The following is a 17,184-nucleotide window of genomic DNA, read 5'->3' as shown; positions in this document are numbered from 1 at the left end:
GGGAGCTTTTAAAGAGGTCTGTGCCCAGACCACATTCATACCAACGAAATCAGAATATCTAGGGGTGGAACTCAGCATTTTTTTTTTTTTTTGAAGTTTTCCAGGCGATTCCATAATGCAACAGAGTTTGAGAACCATTGTCCTAGACCGGTGTTGTCCGATAGAACTTTTTCCAACCATGGAGTTGTTCTACACTCGGGCTGTCCAATATGGTAGCCATTAGCCACATTTAGATATTGAGCACTTGACATGGGGCTAGTGTAGCTGAGGAACTGAATTTTTCACTGTTGTGAATTTCAATTAAATAGCCACAGGTACCTAGTGGCTCTCATGTTGGACAGAGTCACCCTAAGCCATGAAGTTTTACTCAAAACAGTGAGGGAATATAATTTTTATGGAAACAAACAAGGATCTATGGTAGAGTAGAAGGCAAAATGTGCTGACTTTGCAGTTCAAGTAGGATGCTTGAATGCTTGAACTCAGTGTGGGATGTTTCTGGCTTTGTTGCTTCTGCTGTTGCCACGGCCTATCCCACTGGGCCTTACGTGACACCCTGGCTCTGCTGCTGGGGACAGTCTGCTCAAAAATTTACGAAGCATTCCTCTAGTCCTGTGGTTCTCAAATACGGCTCCTACCCCAGCAGCATCAGTATCACCTGGGGGTGGATGAAAAATGCTCATCTTTGAACTTCACCCCAGATCTCCAAAATCAGAACCTCTGGGAGAGGGACCCAGCCTCCTGCCCTCTAGGTGATTCTGATGCATGATCAAGTTTGAGAACCACTGCTAGTCTCGTAGATGAATTTTAGATTTATTGCTGATCGCAGGTCATGCCATTACACCCGTCCTATCTCTCTCTTCCTTTCCCCCATTTGTTGCTGTGCTTTTCATTTTCCTTTTACTCCCTGGAGGGGATTTCATTCCCCCCCAGCCGGAGGTCTGTTGGCTCATTGTAGCCAAGCTCCTACTTGAAATGTGCACAGAGATTTAGAGCAGAGACATCTGGGCTGGACACACACTAGCCTTCTTTTGAACCAGGGAGTGTTTTTGCAAGGCCCTGAGCATGTTAGATGCTGAAGTCTTTGTTAGGCCACCTTATGTTGTCTGCGGTCCTCTCACTTTTAACGCTTTGGGTAGTGTGGGGGTATTTTTAGGGCTAGACGGTCCAACTGTGGAAATTCACCATAGCCTGACATGCTGCCCTTTGCGAATGTGTTTTCAGGGTTCTCTTACATATCGTTTCGAAGTGCCATGAAGAAGGCTTGGATAACTACTTAAGATCCTTCATCAAGGTTTGTGGAGGAACCTTTGTTTTGGAGCCGTTTCTTTTCTGTGAGAATTTTGACTGACCATTCATTTTCTTTCATTTGTAGTATAGCTTCCGACCTGAAAAACCGAGCGCTCCTCAGGCGCACCTGATACATGAGACCCTGGCTACCACCATGATTGCCATATTGAAGCAGTCTGCCGACTTTTTAGCAATAAACAAACTGCTGAAGGTAAGGAAATGGGACACAGCAGGGGAATAAAAGAAGCCAGAGACATACTCGCTTGATGCCCTCCCACTCGGGTCCTGGTCTTTTGGTCCTTTCAATTGCAGACAGCTGAGGCTATATCTGCCGGAGGCTTCTCTCTACCCTTCAAATATACTCAAGCAAACACCTGTGCTCCTTGGGCTCGCCCCAGTCACGTACCAAGGGCAAGGCTGGGTTCCTCACTGGGTGCAGACCCTAGTAAGATTCATTGTCTGTAGGGAATTGAAAAGCAATCATAAAATAAACTAAAAGTTGGTTTGCCGTCAGCAAATCAAAACAATGTGAGTGATAAAATGCCTCCCCACGGAGGGCAACATTCCCACCACAGGCTCTTTGTACCTCAGCAGCCGGCCCTGAAGTACAATATCATATCTCTGGCAACACGCTTTGGAGGTATTTTGTGGAACTGCTGTCGTAGAATTGTGATCACCTTAAAATGCTGTTAAAGTTCAGAGATCAGACCCATATTGATTTGTCCAGCTTTGCTAAGCTTCAGGATTTGGATAACTATTAAACATTGATTTTATGTATTTGTTTGTTTATTTTAGTACTCATGGTTTTTTTTTGAAATTATTGCAAAGTCTATGGCCACATACTTGTTGGAAGAGAACAAAATTAAGGTAAGTATGCTCAAGAATAATGCTTAACATGGGCAGAGAAGGCTCATTTTATTCACTGGTAGCAATGACATGCAAATCCTCTTATGCTGAAAGGTGCTTAGCCCTTAGCTTTTTCAGTTTTGCCTTAAAACACACACACACACACACACACACACACACACACAGACACACGCATGCTCACACACACACACACCCATCAGATGAATTGCATAAATCTGAGGTCTGACAGTTCATGCATTTTCAGAGTCTTCACACACTCTTCCACGTACATTCTTTAATTATTTGCCACGTAAAATGCATTTGCTTTGAAGCTTTCCCCTCATCTTGTAGCTTGAACATGTCTCTGTTGAAACATTTTCTCAGTTACAGGAATTCCAGGGTTCAGATTTGTGAAGTGAAAGTTACTCACCTCGTACTTGCCATTTTTATCAGATTTTTCACAGGGCAGGCTTCCCAAAATCAAGATGCACGGATAAATGAGTTCTTTGTTGTCAGGAAAATAAAAAAATGGAATGAAAGCCTGGGGTGTGTCTACATCTCAGGAATGTGATGCTGAGGTTGGCTTGTTGATGATTTCAGTCAGTTCTATTATTCGAGGCCCAGGTAGTTCCTATAGTAACCTGAAGTGTACATTGAGTTAGTGATGGCATTTTTAAGTTGGGAGAAGAGTTAGACTCCAGTTAAACACGGGTATGTCTAGAATGTGTTTGAAAATAAGAATGGCAATTGATTTAGACCTTTTGCGACTCTGACTTTTTGCTATGCCTATTTCATTGAAGCTTCCCAGAGGCCAGAGATTTCCAGAAGCATATCATCATGTCCTACATTCGTTGCTTCTCGCGATAATCCCCCACGTGACTATCCGCTATGCCGAGATCCCTGATGAGTCCCGAAATGTCAATTATAGTTTGGCTAGCTTCTTGAAGGTGAGTTAAAGGCAGCCAGAACGTGGTAAGGAATTATTCTTCACCAGTATGGTCTTTAAAGCCAAGGAAAAAATTGCCCACTTTCTAGAGACTTGGCTAGGCCTGCATAAGCCTGCTGAAGAAACTTTTTTTTTTTTTTTAAGATTTTATTTATTTATTTGACAGAGAGAGAGAGACAGAGCACAGGCAGTGGTGGGGGTGGGAGGCAGAAGAGCATAGAAAGAGAGAGAGAGGGAGAAGCAGATTCTCCATTGAGCAGAGAACCAGATTAGGGGCTTGGCCCTGGGATCATGACCTGAGCTGAAGGCAGATGCTTAACTGACAGCCACCCAGGTGCCCCTGGGGAAATTTCTGACTGAATGGGTCCAGCAGTTAAACAGCCCAGTTTGGGCGCCTGGCTGGCTCAGTCTGTTAAGCACCTGCCTTTGGTTCAGGTCATGATCCCAGGGTCCTGGGATCAGGCTCCCCATTGGACTCCCTACTCAGGAGGGAGCCTGCTTCTTCCTCTCCCTCTGCCTGCCGCTCCCCCTGCTCCTTCTCCTAATCTTAAAAATAAACAGACTGGTTGGTTGTTTTTGTTTTTGTTTTAAAGATTTATTTATTTATTTGACAGACAGAGATCACAAGTAGGCAGAGAGGCAGACAGAGAGAGAGGAGGAAGCAGGCTCCCTGCTGAGCAGAGAGCCTGATGTGGGGCTGGATCCCAGGACCCTGGGATCATGACCCGAGCCGAAAGCAGAGGCCCTAACCCACTGAGCCACCCAGGCGCCCCGTGGTTGTTTTTTTTTTTAAGCCCCCCACGGAAATGGCTAATTAATTAAATCAGAGGTCCCACACAGGTGGCTTAGCGAGAAGGCATGTTTTGCTCGTTTCAAATGATGTTTTTTCAAATATGTTAATTTGAGTACCTTTAGATAGGGCACGTACTTTCTACATTGCCACAGTCCCCACCACTCCTTAGCATGCCCCTGACTCTCCTTATGCATTGAAATCCTTCTCTGACCCCTGCTGGTCCTTGAGTCTGTATCACTGGAACTGAAGCAACCTGTTTGCTGATGGGACCACAGCCTCCATGTGGTTAATCCACACGAGGGAAAATTGTTAATCTCCGCCCATGAGATGATTTTGAGAGAGATGGAAGCTCCTATGTTATGATGGACTGCACATTTATTGTCACTATATTTTGTCATTATCTGTACATAAGGGACAGTGCTTGAGTGCAGCTGTTCTATAAAGTGGATGACAACAACGTTTGATTTGTTGCAGAGAAGGGGCATGGGTTTGTAATGCAGTCAGTTTTCACTTGCTCCTTTTCCTCTTCTCCTGGTTCTCCATCTTACCTCAACCATATGTAAAGAACCTCAGGGTCAAGGATCCATCCAAGTACTTTTAATGTCTAACATACTTTAGTCTTCCCTATTCAAAATTCACAACAAGGTTTCCGAGCTCCAGAGTATGGTTTTCTTTTTTTGTGTTAATGATTTTATTTATTTATTTGACAGAGATAGATAACAAGTAGGCAGAGAGGCAGGAAGAGAGAGAGAGAGAGAGAGAGAGAGAAGCAGGCTCCATGCTGAGCAGAGAGCCCGATGCAGGACTTGATCCCAGGACCCTGAGATCATGACCTGAGCTGAAGGCAGCAGCTTAACCCACTGAGCCACCCAGGCATCCCAGAGTATGGTTTTCTGATAGAAGAGCCCTCTTTGACAGAATTAAGATAAAAACTTAACGCTGTTACAAAAACTGGTGTGTATCAAAAACCAAACATCCACCCATCTTTTGAAAGTAAACTAGGGAGGACAGTATTTGAAATGTAATGTCTCCGTTTCTTCCATGGAGCTGGAACCTGAAGGTTACTATGTAAAGGGGCTAGAACATAGTTGATGTCATAGCAGTGTTGACTTCTCGAGTCAACAAGCATTTGCCTGTGAAGATTCAGCGGTGGAAGGCTGTCTCCGAAATCCCGTTTCTCCTACATATTCAAGATACAGTGTGAGTGACTGTTTTGCTGTAAGCAGAAACAAGATACAGTAGGAAGACCAGAACAGGAGGGATTATGAGCAGGAACCTGTTGAGCAGAGCCTAGAAGAAAAGTTCCCTGGGACAAGAGTTGGTGTTATAGGTAGAGGATTTGTGAGCAAAGAAGAGGAAATATGTGTGTCTGGGAGTTGGTCATCGTGCAGAGAATTTAGGATGTATGGAGGTAGGGCTGGGAAGTTCGTCTGGTGCCCGGTGATGGAAGGCCTTGAACGTCAGTCTAAGGAATTTCGATTTTGATCTGTATGCTGTGGGGAAAGACCAGCAACTTACGAGGATAAGTTTGTTGCTGGAATGATGGAAGAAGTGAGGGCAGCACAGTCAGGGTAACCGGCTAGAACCTCAGTCCCTTCCCCTTGTCTGCCTGGTAGAGTCCATTCATCTTTGAGGCTTTGCTCTGCCCTCACCTTCCCATGGCGTGTCGAGCACACCTTCTGTCATTCAGCCGTTCTTTCCATACTTCCGTGGTGCTTCTTACTGCGCCATATTTTAATTATTTATTTGTCTTTACCATTGGATGAGTATAAAGACCATGTCGTATTCACCTTTGTATTTCTCTAGAACACTGTCTCAATCTCTGTGAGAAATGAGATACAGTTGGTTGATCAAATATTGAGTTCCTTGTATTTCACAGGAACAGTGTGGACCCCATGGAGAACATAAAGGGAAAGAGAGACTTTCTGGGTAAAAAGACAGGGAACTAATAAGTAAAACACACACTAGCATCGAAGAAAATGTTTAACAAGGGACTAGTGGGCCAACATGGCTCAGGAAGCTGGGATTTCATCAGAACATTGAGTAATGGGTAGGATTCTGCTGAAGTAGTGCTGGAATTATTAGGTAGGCCTGGCCTGAGCACAGACCCCGAGGTGGGAACACACCGCGCTTCCGGAGCGGATAATGAGCTGACAAGCTGTACTGGGTGGTGAAACAGGCGAAGTAGGTTGGGACAACATTGCGAGTGTCCTTGAATGCCAGGCTCAGGAGTTGGAGGTTATATTAAAGGCAATGAGGAAGTAATGAAAGCTCTGGAAGGAAGGTGACCTGATTAGGGCTTGGACTTAGAGATGAATCTGGAAGCAGGTGGATGGGGAGATGACAGGTGCATGCTGGTTCAAAGCCTTCCTGGACTTGTGAACTTGCCCAGGAATGAGAACTTTAACTAGGAGGAGACCAGCGGGCACCTCTGGACATTGGGAAAGGCTGTCACAGAGGAGGGCTGTATTAATGGGCCAAGACTCCATAGAACACAGGAGAGCCTTCTCTTTGGGTCTGAAATTTTGCCCTAGCCCAAACCCCACTTTTAGTAGTGAGCTGACCACCATACACTTCTCTTTGAGCTTTTAGAATTGACCAGAATGAGACAGAGTAGCTAAATAGATTACATGTACGCATATGTATATGTGTTTGCATGTGTATATACATACATGTACATGTATGTTTATCCATCTATTTCCATGTAAACATTGTATAGTTGGGACCCAATTCCAACAACACATCACTTGCCCTTTTCCTTCTTTAAGGTCACCTACCGTAAAACTCCGAAAGCCATTATTCTGTTATCTGTAAAAGCGAGAACGTCATGCCAGACTTCCAGAGTTATGTCACTGTTCATTTTCTTTTGGTTTCTGTAGCGCTGTCTGACACTAATGGATAGAGGATTTGTTTTCAATCTGATAAATGACTACATATCTGGATTCAGCCCCAAAGATCCCAAGGTAAGTTAGAAGGACGACCCCGTAGCAGCCATCCGACATCAGAGTGAGACCAGGGGTAAGACTTGGTCCCTGGAGGATTTGGAGCTACTGTTTTTGCTTAGGTTCTCTGAGTACAGCTGTCGCTCAGAGCTGGGGATGTTGGGTAGTGTGGGGGGAGTCCCCGAGACCACCCATGTATTCAGTGGTGCGCTGGAAAGACCCACAGGACTCATTGTAGAGTTATGGCAACCTTCGTCACCACTAAAGGTTCATGACAGGGGCACATACAGCAGGGATACACAGCTGGAACAGTAACAGAAAAGCACAGCGAGTGGAGTCACAGGGCAGTTTTCACACAGGGTTCCCGAGGGGCCACCCTCCCTCCCGTGAAGGCTGCGCTGAGTACAGCCTTCCTCCAGCAGGGAAAATGCTGAACATGCAGCCACATGCGTTCAACATGGCTTTTCAGGGACGCCCATTAGAGACCTGTGGTCTAGGTTGTTTCTTGGGGACTGGTCATAATCTGGAGATGGGTGGAAATTCCAGAGGCAGGAAAGGGAAAGAAAGCAAGGGTTCACAGTAAATCACGTTCTTTGTACAAATGGTCTGAGCAGGCTGGTAGAGGAGGCACAACCTTATCGTGTAGGGAGTATTTCAAAATCCAATTTCCCAAACGCCAGCCAGCAACCAAACTCTCCAGCAGCCTTGCTTTACAAGGAGAGCCTGCTGGTGTTAACTCTTTCCTGTGCGGGTCACATCTCAAGGTGTGCTTAAAACACCGAATACTTCCGTTTGGGAAATTAATGCCCTGTATTTAATTATTAAAATAGCAAATGCCGACAAAAAAGGGAGTTCTGTGTCTTTTTTTTTTTTCTCTAGGTCCTGGCTGAATACAAGTTTGAATTTCTGCAAACAATTTGCAATCACGAACATTACATTCCTCTGAACTTGCCAATGGCATTCGCGAAACCTAAACTCCAGCGCGTTCAAGGTGTGTGTTTGCATTTTCCATCATTCGAAACGGTGTTTTTCTTTTTGGGGGGCTAGCACTAGCGTAGCGTACTGTTCTCTAGGTAAACCATGAATTGAAAGGTAACCTCAGAATCGTTAACTGTCCGAAGATACGCTCCCTAACTGTAGCCCACACTTGCTTCGTAGTGTCAGTGGTAGTAGTAACAGCACGGAGAAATCAGGTGTAATTACATCAGTGGCTGCTTAACCAGAGATGTCAGATAGTAGTACAATTACTTTCTGTGATAATGTTTGAACTCATATATGAGATCAAATTAAAAAAAGAAACATAGAAATGCATTTCCGCTGAAAGGAAGCTCGAGAAGCATAAAAGCAGAGTGGAATTGTAATTTGTCGTATGTATTCAATGTATGATATGCCTTCAGTTAACTCCATTGCTAGTTTTATTGAATGCTTTGTTGTACAGCACTATTCTTATGTTACTATGTTTTTTATTTGTCCCTTTTCTTTTCATATATTAATTAGATTTTTTTTCATTTGCGGTGGACCGTTTGACTTCAGTAGGTAGGTTTAACTCGGTTCACTCTACAGTAGTTCACTGTCTTTAAAAACGATTTGATGAATGGCTAAGATGGACGGTGGGGGTGGGGGGAGGCTTTGTTTGCTTTTCGTATCGTCCCTGGCCACAGTGAGGTTTTAGGCTAACAGACTCAGAAAACCAAGGAGATGGTGTATGAGGCGGTATTTTTTGTTTCCTTTTAAAATAAACTTACACGTTGATTGCTCAAAGAATCCGTTTGAAAACCAGTTCCTGCTTAAGGCAGCATGGGGCCCGGAGGCTGTATCTGTTCTTTAAGTGTGTGTCCTCTCTCCCAGGCTTACCTCCTTTCTCTCTGACCCTGTCTAATGACTGCTTGGCCGCAGTTTTGAAGGTCTGGATGAAAGGACCTGATTGGATGTTTTCAAATCAGTGAAGTCAAAACAAAACAAAACAAAACAAAACTTAACTTCCATTGCAGAATCTACCCAGATAGAGCCCCCTGGGTTAGTCACGAGTGGCCCCTGTGCGTGGAAAGTGCTCGGCATTCCCAAAAGAGGATGACCCCAGGGCAAGAAGAAAATCAAATGCAAAATCAAATGCCTTGTGTCTCCAGGGGGTAGGGGTCTTAATAACTGAATTTGAGCCAGTGAAAGTAAAGAAAAAGTACTTAGAAAACCAAGCACCTCCACTCAACCACTCCCATATTTGATTCTGAGCACGTAGAGCTCAGATGCTTCCCTGTTATTTATCGGTAGCCGCGAGGACATCAGAGAAAAGAAGGGGTCGACAGATATTCAGGATTTTTAGGATTAAATCTGACTACTTACAACATTTATTATGTCCTAACTGAATACGTAGCGTTATATGAACTGCTGAAGAGCGCCCTTCCCCCCTCCCCCGAAAAATAGAAAACGTATCCTTTAGCTTTACGGCTTAATTAAATTCAAGGGTAGAGGAGAGGAAATAAAGATTGTGAAATCTACGGTAGAAATGACTAAACTTGGTCTCAATCCCTTGGGAGTAGTTCCAAGGCAGGTCCCAACCAGGATATTAGCAGCTGGGAAAAGGGACTGAGTTCTAAAAGGGAGTGAAACACATAGTTTGGAGGGCGATTTTCTGAAGTCAAAGATCTGTGTTTGCCTGCTGATGAATTGGAAGTGAGACAAAACTGTTTTTCTTACTGTTCCTGTACCCGTTGTATTTGGGCTAGTCTCCGACATTTACTAGAACAGTCCGTAGTTCACACCCTTAGAATGATTCAGTTGTCTTTGTTACTCCACGAATGTAAACAGATAAGGAATTCAAGTACTGTTGTACAGAATCAGTCAGTCCATAACTGTAACAAAATCTCTTCAGATGAAAAGATATGTTAAGATATTGCCACATACAGCATTGTTTCATTCTGGGGTCAATCTGCAGACTCCTGAGAGTTTAAAAGAATCTAGGAGAAAAGAGATCTAGGGACTCTTTTACCGACCGAAATGATCATTAAGGCTATCAGACAGCCCTAATTGTGAGTGCGTTTCTGTTGTAAAAATGTTGCATGCTTGTTCTACATGACCAAAGAATTGTCCACATTCATTAAGAATAAAATTATAGCTCTTGCTAACATAAGCACATATTACTAAATAATAAATGTTACTTTAATGATAAGGTCATTTTCGATTACTTTTATAAACGGGTTTTACATTTCATTGTACCGCAGATTCAAATCTTGAATACAGTTTATCAGATGAATATTGCAAGCATCACTTCTTGGTTGGTTTGCTTCTGAGGGAAACCTCCATTGCTCTTCAGGACAATTATGAGATCAGATACACGGCTATCTCTGTCATAAAGAATCTTTTGATAAAACATGCATTTGACACTAGATACCAACACAAGGTAAGGATGCCCGTCTAATCAGTGTCACATTAGTAAATTTCGGCTAAGATTTTACATTCAAGTGGACGTGTTCAGTAAGGCACATAATATGAGCATTGATGAACTTATTTTTACAAATAAGATTTGTTTCACGATCCAGTGATTAGGTTTTCAAAATATTGTTCGGCTAACTGTTGAAGAAAAACAGTGCTTTCTCAAGTCGTGTGTAAAGAACAGCGTAACTGCCGCAGGAGTTGTTACATAAGCTAATTAGGCTTTTTAAAAAATCGTATGTGGTTGTAGCCATATGGACTCTTTCAAAGATATTTCTTAATGTACTTCCTCATGTATATATTCCTAAATCAGTTACAGTATTGATTAAGTGATTAATAGTAAGACATGTTAACTGGGTCAAATACGAAATACTTAATATGAAGATTTCCTTCTTACTGAAAAAATGCGGGTGTGGCTATAAACCTTATGGACATTGCACATTGTCTGTGTGTGAAGGCCATTGCTATGGCTGCTGCTTGCTGCCCTTTTAACATATATATTCAACTCCATTTACCATTAAACTCCATTGGGCTTAAAAAAGGAGATTGCAAACTCTGTGGATTTCAAATAACCTAACTTACATACCTAGAATCACAGGGCTCAAGGGGACATCATATTATTTCATAATTAATAACTTGTCCTTTGGTTTGTATATCCAGGTACAAATAAAAATTAGGATATCATTTAGTATTGTCATCACTTTGCAAAGCTGACTTGGAAATGGAGGTTATTCTTTTTTTTTTCTTTTGTAAGATTTTATTTATTTATTTGACACAGAGAGAGATCACAAGTAGGCAGAGAGGCAGGCAGAGAGAGAGAGATGGGGAAACAGGCTTCCTGCTGAGCAGAGAGCCCGATTCGAGGCTCGATCCCAGGACCCTGAGATCATGACCTGAGCAGAAGGCAGAGGCTTAACCCACTGAGCCACCCAGGCTCCCCGGAGCTAATTCTTTATTCAGTATTCCTGTTTGTCCTTGATAAACAGAAGACGTCTGCCAGCTACTTCCATTTATAGTTCTTTAATTCCAAAGGGTTTTCGTTACTTACAAATTTTGCTGGTTTTCTTCAGGCGATTCTCTCCTGAAGTACATCGAAACTCAGCATTAAGATGTTATTTGTTACTTACCACAATTTTGGCTTGGTTTCTGTCCCAATATAACTGTAACAACATATTCCCATTACTCTGTTATGTGCTATTTTCTCTTTCTGTGTGAATGCCGATATTGACGTCACGCAAGGTAACCCGTATGAGATATCTGAATGAAAAGATATCTCACAGGTCAGCCATTCCACCCGGGCTCTGGCAAACCTTTAAAACTGCTGGTTACCACTGGGTTCTGGCGAACTGCTGCTCATGCCTAGAGGTGCAGGAAAGGATCTTAGGCAACGTGGAAGAAAAGGTCTCTAAGCCATGATTTCAAAGGACTCATGGGAAAACACAAAATGAACTTCCCCTCCCAGAAGCAGGAAGCTGCGTCATTTACCTCTGCCTCTTCAGATGAAAGTGCAGGAAACTGGGATTGCACTAGTGTCTTACCTAGAGGTGGATTTTTAAATATCACACATTGTGGATATCATTTCCTTTTTAAAATTCCGAGATGTTATAGTATATATATGCGCACACACATATAACTTCTTTTATCTGTAAAAGTTCAGCACTGCGCCTACTTGAGTATTTGAGGTTTGGGAGTGTGGGAAAGATTGAAATTCCAAGCCCACTACCTCTTCAGTGACTTCTGAAGCCCTTTTCTCTTTTGTTCAAAAGCTTTAAATAGCTGTTATGTGGGTATGGGATTCTCTCTGCTAGAACTTTGCCTCATGGGCCTGCTTCACCAAAGCTTGAATTCCTTTCTCTGTTGGGTCCAAAGAATTCCCAGGTGGCCTGAGTAAGGGCTCATCTGTCAAATATGTTCAAGTAAAGCATGTTCACCATGAATGGTGGCGCCAAGGTAAGGGATAGAGATGGAAGCTTTAGGCTCCTGTAATTTTTGTGGGTCCCCTGAAGTGACCCCAGACAAATATACAGTCAAGGAAAAAAATGCTTCCTATGGAAATGCTGCTTTTGAGATACTCTAGTCACAGCCCCCCCCAACTATGTTGCTGTTCTTTGGCCCCTCCTCTAATGAAATGATCGGGATGTCACTTGTCCTTGTTATGTGCTGCTCGTAAACTGCTTTAGGAGATCTCCTAACTTGTTATCAGGACTGGGAGACCTCTTCTCTATCCAGAACCAAAATGTCCAGTGACTAAGGTGTGTATCTGTGCCTGTACCCGCTGCAAGTGATGTTAACCCCTGAAAGAACTGCAGTTTTGACTTGGGCTCTAGGCAGGGTTTTTTCCATTATCCCCCTCCCCCCGCTCCCCACCTCCCTTTTTAGTAATCCATGTACATAGTTAAAAAATGCTTCTCAGGTGCCTGGGTGGCTCAGTGGGTTAAGCCGCTGCCTTCGGCTCAGGTCATGATCTCAGGGTCCTGGGATCGAGTCCCGCATCGGGCTCTCTGCTCAGCAGGGGCCTGCTTTCCTTCCCTTCCTCTCTCTCTGCCTGCCTCTCTGCCTGCTGGGATCTCTCTCTGTCAAATAAATAAATAAAATCTTTAAAAAAAATGCTTCTCTCCCATTTCTTAACCCCATGTAAATTGTGCATGCAGAAGCATATATATATGTCTGTGTGTATATATATATATATATATATATATGTTGTGTGTGTATGTATAATGAGAATCATTATGTATTTTTTAATTAACAAGACATCCTGAAGATTAGAGCTACCACATTTTTAGAAATCTGCATATTATTCCATCATATGGATACACCCCGTTCCGATCGATTTATTTATTTATTTTTTTAAAAAGATTTTATTTATTTGACAGACAGAGATCACAAGCAGGCAGAGAGAGAGGAGGAAGTAGGCTCCCCGCTGAGCAGAGAGTCCAATGCGGGGCTCATCCCAGGACCTTGGGATCATGACCTGCGCCAAAGGCAGAGGCTTTAACCCACTGAGCCACAACAGGCACCCCTATTTATTTATTTTTTAAGTAGGCTCCACACCCAGTGTGGGGCTTGAACTCACAACCCCAAGATCAAGAGTCACGCTCTGAGCCAGCCAGGCGCCCCTGAACAATTCCTTATTTTAAACTCTCTTCTAGTAATAGATTCCTAGGTGGTTTTCGGACTTTTGTGCAGGCAAAGCTTAATATATTTTACACTGTATGTTTTCCTGTGTTCCTGTTCTGCTGAGAGAGTTGTAGTATCTCCTTGCCTAGTGATCACTGGGGAATGAAAGTAGACTCCCATCCAGAAGCCGTAGTATTAATAATAGCGGCTCAAATTGACTGAGGACTCACTACATGTCAGACGCTGTATTAAGTACCTCATCTGAATTAGTATCATTATTATTATCCCCATTTTACAAAAGAGAAATGTAAACTGTGGCTCAGTGATTTGATCACAGTCAAGGAACAGCAACAGGAGATTGGGAATTCATATATTTATAAAATCCAAGATCCGTGTTCTTAGCCACGAGACCATAGTGGCTATCAAAGCCAAAGTGGGACACTGAAAAACTAGAGAACTGCCAAATAAGGGTGACCACGATGGGGAAAAGCCTTGAAGCCGAAGCCATGTGAAGAATAAAGGAAGCCATGAGGGCCGTTTAGCCTTGCGGAGAATGAATTAAGCTGATTCCTGGTAACGATCTTTTAACTATTTGAAGAATTGCCCTGTAAAAATGGGGCGTGGCCTTGCTCTTGTAGTACCACAGGCCAGAGCTATATCTAGCAGGTAGAACTTACAAGGAGTAAATAAGCTAAAGGACCCTTCTAACAGAAACCAGAGAAGGGCTAGAGTGTGAACGTGAACCATTTGTCAGTTGCAGGGAAGGGCCCTTCCTGCCTTGGGCGGGAAGCTGGCGATCATTGGCTCTCAGACCTCTGTGCCCTTCAGCACAATCTGGGGCAGAGTCCCAGAAATGATGAACAATATGAAAAATTGTTCAGCCTAAATAACAAATGCAAATTCAGGCAACAAGGAGGTACTATTGATCTTCTGTATTCTGTAGGTTGACTATTAAGCCCTAGAGACCTTCTCTAAGTCCCCAGAAAAAACCTCCCAGAGTCATGAAATGTGAAGGGGCAACGTTTATGCCATTATATCCACTGGTTTTGCTGACTCAAGTGTTTGTACGTGTCGGATGAGAAATGTCTAGAGCTGAGAGAAGCAATAAATACATTTTCAAATAAGAGATACCATGTTAAGACTGCTAGTAGCCAGGGGATAAATATATTTATTTACAAATTTATCTTCCAAGTCTTACAGTTGACTCTGGGGGCCAAGATCACATTATCTTAATTGCTTTGATCAAAATGACAAAAAAGGAGGTGACTGGGTGGCTCAGTCATTAAGCAGCTGCCTTTGGCTCAGGTCATGATCCCCGGGTCCTGGGAGGGTCCTGGGATCGAACCCCGCCTCGGGCTCCCTGCTCAGCGGGAAGCCTGCTTCTCCCTCTCCCACCTTCCCGTGCCTGTGTTCCCCCTCTCTCTGTGTCAAATAAATAAATGAAATCTTTAAAACAACAACAGTAACAAATGTTTCTTTAAGGAATAGAGTAGCTCACCATTTTTTTTTTTTAAAGATTTATTTATTTATTTATTTGACAGAGAGAGAGATCACAAGTTAGGCAGAGAGAGAGGAGGAAGCAGGCTCCCTGCTGAGCAGAGAGCCTGATGTGGGACTCGATCCCAGGACTCTGAGATCATGACCTGAGCTGAAGGCAGCGGCTTAACCCACTGAGCCACCCAGGCGTCCCGTAGCTCACCATTTAAAAAAAAAGATTTATTTGAGAGCAAGCAAGAGAAGAGGGCGAGGGGCAGAGGGAGAGAGAGAATCCTGAAGCAGACTCCCTGCTGAGTTCAGGGCCCGATGGAAGTTTCTATCCCAGGACCCCTGGGATGCTGACCTGAGCTGAAACCAAGAGTTGGCCTCCCAGCCCACAGAGCCACCCCAGGCACTCCAGTAATTCACCATTTTTGAGGCTTCTCCCATTGATTCATTTATTCAGCTAACGTGTACTGAGTGTCTCCTATCTGCCCAGGCACTGGGGTTGAAGTGGTGAACAAGGTAGACACCATCCTTGTGCTTGTGAAATCTCAGCCCTCACTGGAGTTAAAGAATGGAACCGATATTATCAGCTTTATAGGTCAGCCACTATTTTTCAAAGAATGAGCTTTCACCTTTGACTTTATGTAGTCATTGAGGGATTGTGATTTGACTCTGTAGGGCGTAGATATCCAAATACCAAGAAGGTTCCGTGGTAATTAGTTTTGAGACTTGTAAGTATAAATAGCCTCATGGTTCACTAATTTGTTGTGGATATTAGCCCACTTTGAGTCTTGAAACTGATAGATGGGGGCTAGCTTTATTGGGGGTATTATATCCCTATTATATCCCTACTGAGCTTTGGATAATTATTTTTCAGAACCAGCAGGCCAAAATAGCACAATTGTACCTACCGTTTGTTGGACTGCTCTTGGAAAATATACAGCGGTTAGCGGGTCGAGATACCTTGTATTCTTGTGCAGCCTTGCCTAATTCTGTAAGTAGTAATGTATTTCCCCGGGCATTTTATTCCCTTTTATTGACTGCGTTTAGAATTGGGCTCTATCTTAAGCATTGCTCTTCATTCCTTGTTTAGAGTTAACACTTTTTTTTCCCCTACAGCAGTGCTTCTGAGCCACCCAGGTGCCCCTGCTTCTCATACTTTAATGTGCATACGAATCACCAGGGGATTTAGTTAAAACACAGACTCTAACTCAGTAGGCCTGTGGTGGAGTTTGAGACTGTGCTTTTCTAACACACTTTTGCCCGCTTCTGGTCCAAGGACCACACTCTGAGTATCAAGGTCCAAGAGAATACCAGGAATCCTTTGCACCCAGTGTTTTAAGATTTACCATTATTTGCCTTCCGATATTCAACTTGGAAATGGAATCAAGGATTTTTCACTTCCGCAGTGCAAGGCACCAGGGGTTAAACTATTCCTTTGCTTCTCCTTTCCTGGGACAGCCTTCTTTTAGTTCTTCAGAGTTGCTTTCCGCTCGGCACAGTTAGTCTGTGCTTTGTTCTCCCTTTAGAATCTTAGTGTTTAAAGGAGCCTCAGATGGTGACCAGTCCCCCATTGGGCAAAATAACATTTTGCCTTTGTAGTAATTAAAACTTTCCTTCTCACATTAGACCTATAAGGTTTTCTTAACCTGCTTGTCCTAGTTTGGCCTTCTTAGAGAGACATGGAACACATCTGTTCCTACCTGCACATGACACCCCTTGCACAAGTGCTTTCTAAATTTTTCTCCAGACCAGATACTTACCTCTACTTCATCTTTTGTCATTCCCAAACCCTTTGACAGCCTTGGTTACGCTCTTCTGGATATGCTCCATTTTACCAGTCAGCCTATTAAAATGTGGTGCACAGAACTGTACCCTTTCTAGTCTGCCCAGAGGGACTGTGAAGTCCTGCCCTGCCCCCACTCCATGTTCTGAATGGCCGAAGATGGCCTTCCCACTTTGAGTTGCCGTGTCATGTTATTGGGTCGCGGGATAGACTGTGTCCTTTACGGCTTCCTTTGGCAATTAGCCCTATCAAATGCCCTAGTCGATTTGTCTGGCCTGCCTTGGGTTCCTGAGAAAGCTGCTGTTAAGCCTTCCTGATGGCTTTATTGCCTATAGCTCCCAGTTATGTACCTCAGCTAAATGTGGGGGTTGCCTTATCTACCTGGGTTTTAGGCTGGTCTTTCTTCCCAAACACAGTTACTCCTGCCTATGCCCACTCCAAAATATTCGACAGTGATCTTTGAAAGTATTTGACTTATCTGTTCTTTCTTCTGGAGCTCAAACTCGTCTAGAGCTTCTGGTCACACCTCTCCTTCAAGCACTGCACCTAGTTCCCA

The 17,184-nt window shown here is 43.5% G+C and overlaps 1 protein-coding gene across 4 annotated transcripts in view; it reads left to right on the top strand.

Annotated features, from left to right (window-relative positions):
• The window catches only part of DOCK11 (dedicator of cytokinesis 11), a 191,553-nt gene that overhangs the window by 105,562 nt on the left and 68,807 nt on the right, over window positions 1-17,184 (top strand). For 3 of the 4 annotated variants that reach the window (XM_045068324.1, XM_045068322.1, XM_045068325.1), the window contains exons 25-33: window positions 1,222-1,291; window positions 1,373-1,498; window positions 2,083-2,154; window positions 2,934-3,080; window positions 6,752-6,835; window positions 7,694-7,805; window positions 8,312-8,350; window positions 10,033-10,211; window positions 15,720-15,836. In XM_045068324.1, the coding sequence (XP_044924259.1) occupies window positions 1,222-1,291; window positions 1,373-1,498; window positions 2,083-2,154; window positions 2,934-3,080; window positions 6,752-6,835; window positions 7,694-7,805; window positions 8,312-8,350; window positions 10,033-10,211; window positions 15,720-15,836 (946 nt within the window). The remainder of the gene's footprint in view (window positions 1-1,221; window positions 1,292-1,372; window positions 1,499-2,082; window positions 2,155-2,933; window positions 3,081-6,751; window positions 6,836-7,693; window positions 7,806-8,311; window positions 8,351-10,032; window positions 10,212-15,719; window positions 15,837-17,184) is intronic. The other variant, XM_045068323.1, reaches the window with a different exon arrangement.

The sequence above is a fragment of the Mustela putorius genome, unplaced genomic scaffold (genome assembly GCF_011764305.1).
Source record: "Mustela putorius furo isolate JIRA1106 unplaced genomic scaffold, ASM1176430v1.1 tig00003901_pilon_pilon_pilon, whole genome shotgun sequence".
Lineage (NCBI taxonomy): Eukaryota > Metazoa > Chordata > Mammalia > Carnivora > Mustelidae > Mustela > Mustela putorius.
This window is presented reverse-complemented; position numbering and strand designations above follow the sequence as displayed.